Genomic DNA, 12,612 nt, shown 5'->3' with positions numbered 1-12,612 from the left:
TCTTCATTAATAGTCAACATTATCTTCAACCTTGTGAAGGATCACTGTAGCATTATTACACCCTCAGTAGAGCCACCAATATAAAAAAGCGCTCTCTGTTATTTTTAGCCATTATTTCCGTCAAGTGGGAATGTACTTTTTAAGCACTTCTTCCTTCCTCCATGCTTCAACTGACTTATGCGCTCTTTCCTTTGTGCCAGGTACATGCACTAAGAAAACAAGACACATATTACCCAACACCATTGTGTTTACTCAACTCAATACAAAGTCTCTGGAAACCACTGAGTACGCAGTGCTGATCACACATTGGTAAAAAACAAATAATAATATTCTTTATCCCCTGCGAAAACAAGTACGTTAACTCTTTTTAAAATTGTAAGTGAATCATAAAAAATTATGCATCACAGCATTGGATACAATAGATAAAATCGACCCATAATCAGACCGACTTTATGATGAAAGAAAACAGCAATATAGAGATGTGCTTCATTTCAACATTTTTATTTAGTATACAAAAATATTTTAAACAAGTAAAATGGGTCTGCCTATTTCTAGCCATCTTCAATAATTAATTGTCGCTAGATCAAACGGACTTTGTGATGACAGGTATATTACGCTGTAGAGATGAGAGCTATTCCATCACAGGATTACATCCTTAAATAATTGAGCAACTGACTTAACTCCACCCTCCGAAGCTAGACATCCGCTTATAAAAGCCATCTAACCACAGGGATTATAAATCACACAAATCGGCTCGGTAAATCCCCCGTCGTTAAATGAATCATAGATTAAAGATCTCATACAGCATTGTTTTAAAAAAGAAATAATCAGATTTTATTTTAAAACCTCTTAGCTGGTGCAGCTGATTGTTCAATATTTTACCATTTATTTTCCTGATTGTTATATCTTTAAAACCAGTTTCATAGTAGAATGCGAAGTGAATTTGACTTCATATATTCCATGCAAGTTATTATGTTGTATTGTGCTCACCTCTTGTGAATGCATTGCGTGGTAAATGTTCAATTTTCCGTCATCTTCAAATTCACATGAAGCATGAATCAGGCATAAGACTGCCATATTCAAGCATATTAAAGATAAGTAAGTTTGAACTTTAACAAGCAGTGACCTTTCTCCAACTTACAAGCGGAATAAAGACTGAGATATCACACCTTGAATCATTCTTGAAGATTGGCATTGTTGTCGGGTCAACATTCTTAATATTTTCACATGAAAGATGATTTGAAAGCTTTCCATTGATTGAATTGATTTCACTATCAGGTTCAGACAAGCTGATGTCAATGATACCAAGATTTATAACACATTAGCAGATTAGAATATCAAAGGTTGGCTTGGCAATTCATCATCATCTTCTTGTACTGTGCAGAAACCACCAGATTATACTCGCACATTGTTGTATACTAAGATAAGATGTTTGTCACCCGAGTAATATGCCTGTGATTTTTTTCACAGAACTCATGAAAGTACTGAGTTTACAATGGAACATACATCAGTGTAACTGTAAAACCAAAATGCGATGCAAATTTGATGTTTATAATTCTATACATTGAGGCATTTTCCCTTTAACAGTGGTCCGCTGGCCAATTAATGCCAGTTACAAAGGCAGTGGACACTATTGGTAATTACTCAAATAATTATTAGCATAAAATCTAACTTGGTAACGAGTAAGCTGTTGGTAGTATAAAACATTGTGAGAAACGGCTCCCTCTGAAGTAAAGTAGTTTTCGAGAAAGAAGTAATTTTCCACTAATTTGATTTCGAGATCAGATTTAGAATTTGAGGTCTCGAAATCAACCATCTAAAAGCACACAACTTCATGTGACAAGGGTGCTTTTTTCTTTCGTTATTATTTCACTTCAACAAGAGATGTTGAAATACACCAAGTGAGAAGACTGGTATTTGACAATTACCAATAGTGTCCACTGTCTTTAACAGTGGTTCGCTCACAAAATGCCAGTTAAAACACTGGAGGACCAATCAAAATTAACACAGTAGTCCGGCTGGATAGTTCAGTGTTGAAAAGCATCCCTATTTAAACATGAATTATGGACAAGTGAAAAGGGTGACGAACCAGTGAATTGAAAACCTAACTGGCCCTTCTGGCTAGTTCACTGAAAAAGTTCAGGGCAAAACCTACTGCTTGCAAGACGGACAAACTTGTATCCATGAAATCATCACAGTAATGAAAAGTAAATAGAACTGTTTTCAATTTATTGTCTGTTGTTAACTTTGGATCACATTATTTCTGCTTAACTTATACCACTTGTACCGTCTATTTCATGAAAAATGCTTTGACCACACATATTCTGAGCACATCAATACCTTGCTTTGTTGGTAGGTGAAATTAAACACTAGATGCTAAGACTTCATAAAAACCTTGCATAACTTTGCAAAATTTGAGGCCCAAATTTCATAAGGGGATTTTATAATGAGGAGTTCATGTAAGAAATAGCGTATTTCAAAACCAAAATTTTTGTCCCAAGTTTAAAAAAAGTGGATGTTATATAAGAAATAGCGTATTTCATCTGCTTTGAAACACACAAAGCAGAGGCACTAGCTAGGACAAACAGCTTTTTCCATGCTTAAATTAAATGAGCAGCATTTACTTGGGGAAATTCTACTGTTGAGTGATCTAGTGTCTCCATACAAAGCCTTCAGACTTGTGCTATACTTGGAGAAAGCTTGAACATCTTTGATTCACATCTTGCTTGTTTTGAGTAAACCAGTCCAACTCAATGTAAAAGCAAAGCTTAAGATACCCTGGGAGCAAATGTGGCAAAAATGTCTTTGCCGTCAAAGATGCTATAAATCAATTCATTCATTGATAGGTTCATGAGTTCAATCACTATCTTCCTCAGCACTCGATGCCTGCCCGGATTCAGCATCACTATCACTCCCAAAGATTTCCTCCTCGTCCCTCTCAACGCCTCGTTGTTCCTCCTCCTCTTCCTCCTCCTCCTCTTCTTCCTCTTCTGCTTCTTCTTTCTCCTCTTCTTCATCTTCGACCTCTTCATTGCCACTTCCTGCTTCTTCTTCTTGTTCGTCTTCTTTCTCACTTTCACTCCTGGCCACCTCCTCCTCCTCCTCCTCTTCCTCATTGTGCTCTTGCACTTCTTCATCTTCTTCTTCTTGTTCTTCTTCATCTTCACCTCTTTCATGAACCTCCTCCTCCTCTGCATCACTGCCTTCCTTCTCAACCTCACTCTCTGCCTTCTCACTCCCACTCCCACTGACTGCCTTTTCAGCATCTGTAATAACAGCAGTCACAAAAATGTCTTTAAAAAGTTGTCTTAAAAATTCTGTACATTTCACAAGCAAATTTTGAATGAAAAAAAAAAGTTTCCTTTATAAAAGAATGAAGACAATTTTACCTGAATCTTGGGCCTCCTCCTCCTCTCCACTATCTTCTCTGGTTTCTTCTTCCTCGACCTCCATCTCCTCACCACCTTCTGCTTGTGTCTCCATCTCGTCTTCACTCTCATCCTTTTCTTCAGCTCCCTCGACACCATCTTCTACTGCCACTTCCTCCTCCTCTTCATCTTCTTCTTCTTCTTCGTGAATGACATTATCCAACTGGGATAACCTTGCATCCTGTAGTAAAAAGCAATTGTTTATAAGACAGGAATGTGATAGGCTGTTGAAATAATCCTCCACTATGAGCACAAAGCGTAAAAGCTTACGAGTGGGAAGCCTGCTTACATACATTAATCTTTGGTTTTGAAAGGCCTACTCTGCAATCTGGGCTGTTCCATATGGTTTTATCTTCATTTTCTTATGAATTTGATTTTTGTATTTGTTATTATTTTTTTTAATCATAGAAATCACATCCCTGATAAGAACAAGGGAAACAAAATGGGTAATAGTTATCAATCAAGATTTTAAAATTTACGACATTGTACCAGAGCAGGATTTGCACCAAGCAACTGAACTAACTCAGACCTTTGTTGGACAGGTAACATATTATGGCTAGTTAGCTCAGATGATAGAGCACCAGCGCATAATCCCAGAGGTTGCAGGTTCAAATCTTGCCATAATAATTCTTGCTTTGTTACCACAATATAAACTACTAATTTGAAATCCCCAAAAAGTTATAAATCAGGTAGAAGTAGAGTCCCTTATTCCAACCATTCAAAGACGTTCAATTCAATTGAAGCACCTTTAAGCAAACTAAAAAGAAATAAACTTTAAAAACAAAAACATCTGTACCCAACACTGTTGCGCTTCCATTTTCTTTTCTAAGTGAACTTGTGTTTTTCCCCCTTATCCTTTAATCACAACTTCATCAGCCTAAGAGCATTGAAATGTAAAACCTCTTCCATTTAAAAATCGACACGAGCTCACAGGCGCGCTTATCTGATTCCTACGCGGAGAACCCTGAGGGAGATTAGATAGTTAAGGTTTTGTCAACCCACTGCTGATTCGATGATAGCTAGATTAGAGTACTGCAGCTGCAGGAAGGGTAAATGTTACATGTTTAAAGGTCGTCTACACCTTCTTCAGTAAGCTTCCAGTAAACACACACCTCGGTTGTATGAATTTAAAATGTGATTGCACCACTCAAAATACAAAGAGATATTTGGTCCTTGGACAAAAAAGTAGGAAAATTGTAATGAGTGCAAGGGCCGACTTATATGTACACATGGTAGAGTCGTTGATAGACATTTTAACCACAATTTTGCTTATTTTTGGGAGGGCATAAAAATTGGAAAACAGACCTATGCAGATATTAAATCATGCCTGACATTGATACCAGGGGTGAAATTAATTACTGATAAACAGATCTGAAACTGTGATCCAAATTAGGAAGGTATAATAGTATGAAAAGTAGTGCATATAAAAATTTACAAGATTTGGGAATTACCCAGTGCTGAACATATATCAGTGTATGGGTAAAACTAAAAATAGTATTCTTTTTGAGAAGTCAAATTTGAGCCAAAAAGTTGTATTCCTGAGACTTACTTGAACAATCACTTCCTGATCAGTGAGCTCTCGGTGTTTAACTACGAGGATCGACTTCGAAGGTGGACCCTCTTTCTCTTTAGCTCTTCTTTTGTTGAGTCGCACTCTAGGATAAAATTTTCAAATGTAAACACAAATGATAAAAACAGGAAACTTGGGTGTTTTTCATTCAGTCTGCAATAAGTTAAATTAAAGAAGTGCTATGCAACTACACTGGAGCGAGGGTAAATTTAGAAAAGAGTCCAAGGCTGATTCAATTTGGCTTTTTATAACACAGTTTGCTTTTATTACCATCCACCATGAAACATTTTGTTAAAGTTTACATTTAAATCAAAGTAAAGATTGGGAAGTCAGGTTTGATTTTACCATCATTGGACGGATATGGTGATTCCCTTTACCTTGTTTCCAGCTCGTTGTAGTAGACACCCTTGCCGCTCCTAAATACAAAGAAGTAGTTCTCCTCGTAACCTCGGCTTGCTTTGTTCTTCACATTCCAGTTATATTCCCTCTCCAGATCGTAGTCATACCTTTTCAAACAAACAAAACTTTGAATCAGTTCTGTGCTACAATCAAATGATACTTTCACATTTTATTCTAAAGTGTTGCTGGTCTTAGACTTATTTATTGCATGTTTGTGCAACATGTCGTAAACACCTCTTGTTATTTTTCTGGGTTTTTGTAATATTTGAACTTGAACCCATTTGACCTTGAATTTTGAGATCAAAGTGGAAGTTGAAGATTTATATATTGGACAAAATCTAACCCCTGAACTAGTTGAAATCCTGTCAACAGTTCTTTCCATCACAATTTGTTGACATCACTTTATGAACATCTCGGTCATGTTCCCCGTTTCCAATAACAGTAATGACTGCTAACATCCTTTGCGCAAGGCACCAGACTATTATTTCGTCCAGCCTCAGTTTGGTTACAATGAGTTGGAATGGAGTAAAATCAAGATGGCCACACCGTGATGAAGGTCTATAGCCTGTCTTCACTGTCACCACAAACCACAGGTATGGCAGCATACAAAGCAAAATGTATAACAAAGTTGTAGGGGATAGAAAATGATGTATTACATTATTTGTAGGGGATTATGATAAGACAGTTCCACCAACGAAAGAGATGTCTATCATTCTCCCTGGATATCACCTGGGCTGAAATTTTTTTTAACTGTGAGCTTCATTTCGTTTTTGTCTTCTTCTTTTTTATATATTTTTCATTTAATGTTGGCTTTGTTTAACCATTTCAATGTTTTTTACATTGAGCCTCATTTGTTTTAGGCTTTTGTTTTAATTTTTATTTTATGTTTACTGTTGGCTTCGTTTAACTTTTTGGTAGTTGGGAAAAAGATTTTTAAATTATATTGTCGTTAAAAAATCAAAACGCTACAAAATGCCTCAATTGAGCAGACATTGTTCCTTATACTTACTCTTCATCTTCGACGTAGTTTACCTCATCCGCAAAATCTCTCTTTCTCTTCCTTGACGTCTCTTCATTCGGGAGAAAATAGCCGACAAACTGGTCCCCTGCCTCGTCAACCATACCCCTAGTTAGTTTTAAAAAGAGAGAGAATTAACAAATCATTATTGATGAATGTGAATTATTGTTTTCTACACCTATCTTATTTTATAGCCAGAACAAACATGTTTTCATAAGCACATTGTAAAATACTAAAGAAGCATCGAAACAAAGTAGATCAATCAGTAAAAGTTTCAGCACACACAGTTAAAAGTATCCCTCTGATACGAAAAATAGAACCCAACTTTAAAGCACACAAACCTAGACACTTGCCTGCCTTTCTTGTATACATTGCGTTGCTTTTCATTTTTTTAAGCAATTCATAAACAATTATCATCCTACTTCTCATAAAGTAGAAAATATCAAAACAAAATTGCTGCAGACACTATAACATGTGACTTCTTATACAATGTATATCTTTCTGAATCATTTTGCCCATAAACCAGCATTACCTTGACATAAATCTATGACCCTACCATTCAACTTCAAATAAGCTCTATATCCACAAATCTTTCATAATTTTGCGATGTAGGAAGATTAACAAAAAGTAAACTTGAGGGTACAACCATGTTTAAATCTCTTTTGTGTGAGTGATTACTCTGAGAAGATGTTTCGAACCCTATATTCTGCTCGCCTTCGGGAAAATATTTTACCTGATCATAGCTTGTGACATCTCCTCAACCTGAGCATGGACAGACTTTCCTCTGACTGCTGGATCTGAATCAAAGATCACCTGAGCACACGGATGGATCCACATCTATACAACAAATAAAAGGGTAAAAATCGATCAGGAAAATATCACTACAAGAGTAGAATGCACGCTGGCTGTGGACAAAGCAACCCCTTCCCTCCAAACCTCCCCCGTTGTCTCTCTATTCATTGTTCACCCTTTGCTTTTTAACTGTGCGCTGTCTAACTCTCTCTCTCTCTCCATATATTTCCACTTTCATTTAGACTTTGAGAAAGACTCTGCTAGGGTCGAAACATCAGGCCATTAACTATTTTTTTCTGTTTATATAGACCCCTTCTCTTTCTGATAAGTTAAGAGCACTTGCTTCTTTTCATGCAGTACACTTGACTCGAGGCTTTACACCCCATCCAAAGAATGCAGCAATAATGGTGAAGTGTCTTGCTTGAGGACACAAGTGTCATGACTCAATGGGACTCAAACCCACACTCTGCTGATCCGAAACCGCAGAGCTTTTAAGTCCAGCTTTCTTATCTGCTCGGCCCTGACATGACACCAAGGCACAGTTTCAAAATGAAGTTTACGCAAATTCTGATCTGATGATGATTACACAAGACATGTTTTTTTTGTTTAGTTCCATGAGCTGGCTTCTAATGATGAAACAGCCACAATTAATCCAGATAAGAGATGCTTGTTTTGGTTTTGACTCTAATAATGAGGAAATCTGCAAATGAAATACAATTCTTATAATATAATATCAACAGGTAGAAGCAAAATGCTGAAGTACTGAGTATTTTTTAAAATCTTTCAGATTGGAAGAAACAATATAAGATAAAACTCACATCAAAGTCGGGAAATGCTGGGAGGATTTCCACTGGCTTGACATGTGGTTTGCTGTAATGCTGCTCGATCTACAAGGAAATAACAACATTAATTGTCAGTGCAGTTCACTGTGAGATTTGCAGTTTAGAAACTTAGGTTTGCATGATTTTCACAAAGTTTAATGACAAGTTTTGATGGTTCTGAAAAGATCTGGTTTGAAAAACTACAACACTTTAAACAATATGGTCTGAGCCTCTTTTCTGTTGTATTGACATCTACTGGTTCTACTCAGAACTGCTCCAAACCATCATAATTTGGTAGAGAGAAGTTCAATTATTAGAGAGGGGGTTTGATTTGTTTCGTTTTCTCAATAAGGGCTACTTACTGGTCGCTTGGCATCTTCAAATGTTTTCTCGATTGCAGCGATTTGACTTGCTTGGTCCTGAAAATAAATGAAGAAGGATTTCAAATAACAATTCATAACAGAAACCATCCAATAGTATTTTTTTTTTGATATAAATCAAATTGCATAATTTTAGAAAACACAATAACAATGACGAAAAACAAACACGGTCCTCAAAATGTCTACTCAACTCAAAACATTACTTTTGAACTACATTTTTTTACCAAAAATGTAACTTCATTTTAGGTGTTAAGTAATAATCTCTTTAACTCTGTTGCTGAAATGACTTTCAAATATTTGTGGAAATGATGTTGAATCGACATAGACAATCATATTTAAAATCGCATTTTCACAACTCTATGTAATGAATAATGTTTGTTTTATTTTGGTGTAAGGTTTACCTTGTATAAATCTTCCTCATTGAACTGTTTCTTCAAATGATATGCAACCCTGGAACACAAACACAATCAAACCATTCATCTTTTAATGCAAAATTGATAGATGAAAGCGTTGGGTTAGGGGGGGGGGCCAAAATCAACATTAATCTTTGATCAGCTTCGGATCTGAGCTTACTGACTGTGCAAGTTCTAACATCCAGGAACCTCAAGGACCTTAGTAGGATTTGAAACTTTGCCTTGTGGGAGAATACTCTAGTAAAAGTTAGCACTTTGCAGTAACACCTTCTAATATCTCTACGAGTTGTGATGGTGCTGAAAAGGACTGGTGGTTTGACAATTCAATCAGAACATCAGAGCAAACCACTGGCCTTTCTCTCTTATCATTATGTGACTTGAATGTCTCAGTTATAACAGCATACTTGTTTGTGTGTGGTGTGTTTTGTTGTCATTTAGCCCTTGCGAAAGATTCTGCTAGGGTCGAAACACTGGGCCATGAACTATTTTTTTTTATAGTTTTGACGTGTGAAGGAAACAATAAACAAACCAAACAAGCTAATTTTAGTGGTTTTTTTTCACGAGTAAAGGAAAAGAACCCTTATTTTATTTTGAATTCCACTTACTTTGTTTCTACTTTGTCTCTGCTATACTGGGATCTGTTGTATTCACTGGAGATGTACTCTGTCTTCCTCAACCATGATACTGCCTTTGTATGCTGACGAGACCTGAAGGATTGTTTCAAGAAGAATAAGAGAAATACCAGAAAGTACTAAACGATTCCATGTTACTAACTTGTAATTAGGGATGTCTCATTATGCGTGGCTGTGTTTCATTATACGGATGTAGAAACAAAAATTGGTTTACAAGTTTAGGAAAACAAAGTTTTTAAAATCTAGGAAAAGAGATGGACTCACATTTTGTTGGTCAACATCATAATATCAAGAACTGTTCCAAAAGCCTTTGTACTGGGCCAAAATTGTTGTACTACATTATGTTTTGGTTCACTGTGTTTCTGTCAACTATTTGTTGTGAGTTCTCCCGAGGTGCAAGAGTGTCTTTCATGGACATGTTGATGCTGTATGAATTTTTGTTTTGTTCTTGTTAGTGTTATTACTTTGGGTTTGCAGTGAAAGAACTGAATATCTTATCTACTGTACCTTTTGGAATCTCCCGGTGTTGCAATTTCTTCCTCTAATAATTTCTCATCAGCAGGATCTAAATAAGCTGTGTTCAACAAAAAACAAAATAACAAAGAATGAAGTTGACGAGTTCAAGCAGAGAGCAATTTAACAGGATATCAGTTCAAGGCAATCTCAAAAGAAAAGAGACAATCATTTGAACTTTTACATTTAATATTTGTGAAAAATTAATAAACCCCCAAAGAGATGTTACTAGCTGATTTTATCAGTCAAGAAAAGTTTGCAGAATATGCAAAGCTTGGAATAATGTAAGCATAGAATTCGATTAAATTTTCACAGGTCAGTTTAAAAACTATTTACTCTTCAAAAAAGAAAAAAGAAAACCAATGATAAAGTTTTGCACTAAAGAAATTTTATAAGTACTTACTATTTGCGTCTATTTTGTAGGTGTCTGGATTGATAAGATCAATGGTGACCCCGAGGTCATGCTCCGCCAGTAGTTCATGTTTGTAGTTACGTTCCAATGACGTGGCATTGTACTGGACGAAGCGATTGGCCTCAAATGGGTACGTTACAAACTTGGGATCGAATGGAATATCTGGAAGATTATTGCTGTACTTGATGCGACACACCAGGTCAGATCTGGACGTGTTAAGGATCAGGAAAAAAGAATTCATTTGAACAGACCTCACTCAATTATAAAACAGATGTACATGTAATTTACCCCCATAATAATCTGAAAGTTCTTTCTTTAACTAGGGTGCACTTTGGGTCATTACTCTACAAGTTATTGACCATAAAATCTTACTTGGTTAAAAGCACTGGAGAGCTGTCGATATTATGAAAAATTGTTAGAAATGGCCCCTTTAAAGTATTGTAGTTTGAGAGGAGGTAAATTTTTACCAACAAATTTGAATCTGAGAAAGACTTCGGGCCTGAAGCCTTTCTATGGCATCTGAAAGCACACTTTTATAAACAAGTGTGTTTGTTTCTTACATCATTTTCTTTCAACTTAGGTGACCAATTGAGCCCAAAACAGAACATAGTAAGTTACATTTCCTGACTCATGTGAAGATAGAGCTCTCTAGACCTCGTGTTGCGTACCGTTCACTGGAATAAAAAATCTAAATAAAATAATTACATTTGAAATTCAACTTACTTTCCTGGAACTGTACCCCTTGTTGACCTGCAACAGGGAATTGGAGAAAAGTTTTGATAAATTTTTTTATTTGAAAGATATACAAACTTAGCCTTTGTTAACTTCAGCCAATTTTGTTTACGTCAACTTTTTACATACCCACTATGAGCTCACAGTCCCCTCACACATTTTCGAACTTGAGTTATTAAGTTAATGTGCTCTCCACAAATGAGCTACGGTATCGCAAGTGACCAAACTGGGGGAAAATCTTGGTACAATAAAATATGGTTTTCTATATAGAAAGTTAGTTCAACTACTGCAGAGACTTGGGCGTAGCGCCAAGAAGCGGAGGGAGTCCGGCATATTTGGCACTATTTATGGGCTTGATCTGGAGATGGCAAGGTCAAGGAGGATAACTTTCCGCATGGCGCCACCACTTTTTCACTCATTTTTACAAAAAGGGGTATCTCATTGAGGGTAAATTAGATACTATATTATTTCATATCGCCTGAAAAAGTGGTGGCGCCATACAGAAACTTTTCCTTCAAGGAGACTGCATTATCAATAATAAGTGGAGTGTCAGTGACGGTCGTTGGCAGTGTTTATTACATGAACAAACATCTGTTGACTTGGTACTTGGTGCTTGGTAGTATCCTCTTAAAACTTCCGCGGGGGGAACTCCAAGCAAGGAGGTCAGGAGAGCATCGTCTTATTCGTTTTTGTTTTTTTATTTGTGACTGTAAATAATTGCTTTTGAAGATTTGGTGGGATTTGGAGTGAGGGATTGTTGAAGATTATTCCATAATTTCAGTGTTTTTGGGAAAAAAAGATTGTTCGTAGATTGTAGAATGTAGATGAGAGGTAAGTTAAACTGATTGTTTATGTTGTGGCCCTTTCTTGCCCTCTGCTGTCTGTGTGGGTTGGATTCTAATTGACTGTCATGACTGTTGTATTTTCAATATATAGTATCATAATAACACAAATTTACTAACAATAAAGGGATAACTTTCCGTATGGCGCCACCATGTCATATGACTATGAGGTTAAAATTAGAATTTAGAAGTATTATTATCGAATGAAAAAGTGGTGACGCCACTCAACATCACTCGAGACACTGCACTGTGCTGCGGATGAAACCTACAGGGTGCACCGGCAGTCCTCTGGATGAGTTTGCGAGTGATGATCCTGCCCTGCCTCCTGATCCTGCACAACAGAACCACAGCCAGTGCAGTGAACACATGTGTGTGTGTGTGTGTATGTCCGTAAACTGGACTTCTTCTGAAAACAAATCACTTTGCTGCATATATACTCACTTTCTGTCTCGATCACTTCTCTTTTCACCACTTTGGATCGTCGGTGGCATGGGTGGCATGGGTGCCATTTTGGGTGTTGAAAAATCAGATACAAAGACGCATAAACATCCGTATTTTAGAACAAGTTCAGTAAGGATTTCATTTCTGCATGATTAATGCTAACACGACAATTCAGATCCGATCAACTGAACAGCAAATGATTGTCAATGCAAGACACAA

The 12,612-nt window shown here is 36.7% G+C and overlaps 1 protein-coding gene across 1 annotated transcript; it reads right to left on the bottom strand.

The window, feature by feature from the left end:
* Window positions 1–2,198: 2,198 nt before the first annotated feature.
* On the bottom strand, window positions 2,199–12,562 carry LOC139939910 (RNA polymerase II-associated factor 1 homolog). Its single transcript, XM_071936109.1, has 14 exons — window positions 12,394–12,562; window positions 11,102–11,128; window positions 10,370–10,584; window positions 9,961–10,027; window positions 9,427–9,528; window positions 8,810–8,858; window positions 8,391–8,447; window positions 8,026–8,094; window positions 7,149–7,252; window positions 6,407–6,523; window positions 5,376–5,504; window positions 4,978–5,083; window positions 3,390–3,609; window positions 2,199–3,266 (listed from the first exon to the last, which is right to left on the bottom strand). The coding sequence occupies exons 1-14, from the start codon at window positions 12,459–12,461 to the stop codon at window positions 2,857–2,859; spliced, it is 1,740 nt and encodes a 579-aa protein (XP_071792210.1). The 5' UTR covers window positions 12,462–12,562; the 3' UTR covers window positions 2,199–2,856.
* Window positions 12,563–12,612: the final 50 nt, after the last annotated feature.

The sequence above is a fragment of the Asterias amurensis genome, chromosome 1, assembly GCF_032118995.1.
Source record: "Asterias amurensis chromosome 1, ASM3211899v1".
NCBI lineage: Eukaryota > Metazoa > Echinodermata > Asteroidea > Forcipulatida > Asteriidae > Asterias > Asterias amurensis.
Note: the sequence above shows the minus strand (reverse complement) of the source record. Positions and strands in the feature narration are given on the sequence as shown.

What these genes read in the sequence shown, in the direction of transcription:
- LOC139939910 (XM_071936109.1), bottom strand. Translation starts at nt 12,461, where the DNA reads ATGGCACCCATGCCACCCATGCCACCGACGATCCAAAGTGGTGAAAAG. An exon ending in TTGAAGATGCCAAGCGACCA is followed by an intron (nt 8,095 to 8,390) that starts GTAAGTAGCCCT and finishes ATTTCCTTGTAG; the next exon opens with ATCGAGCAGCATTACAGCAA. An exon ending in GGAGGAGGCCCAAGATTCAG is followed by an intron (nt 3,267 to 3,389) that starts GTAAAATTGTCT and finishes CTGTTATTACAG; the next exon opens with ATGCTGAAAAGGCAGTCAGT.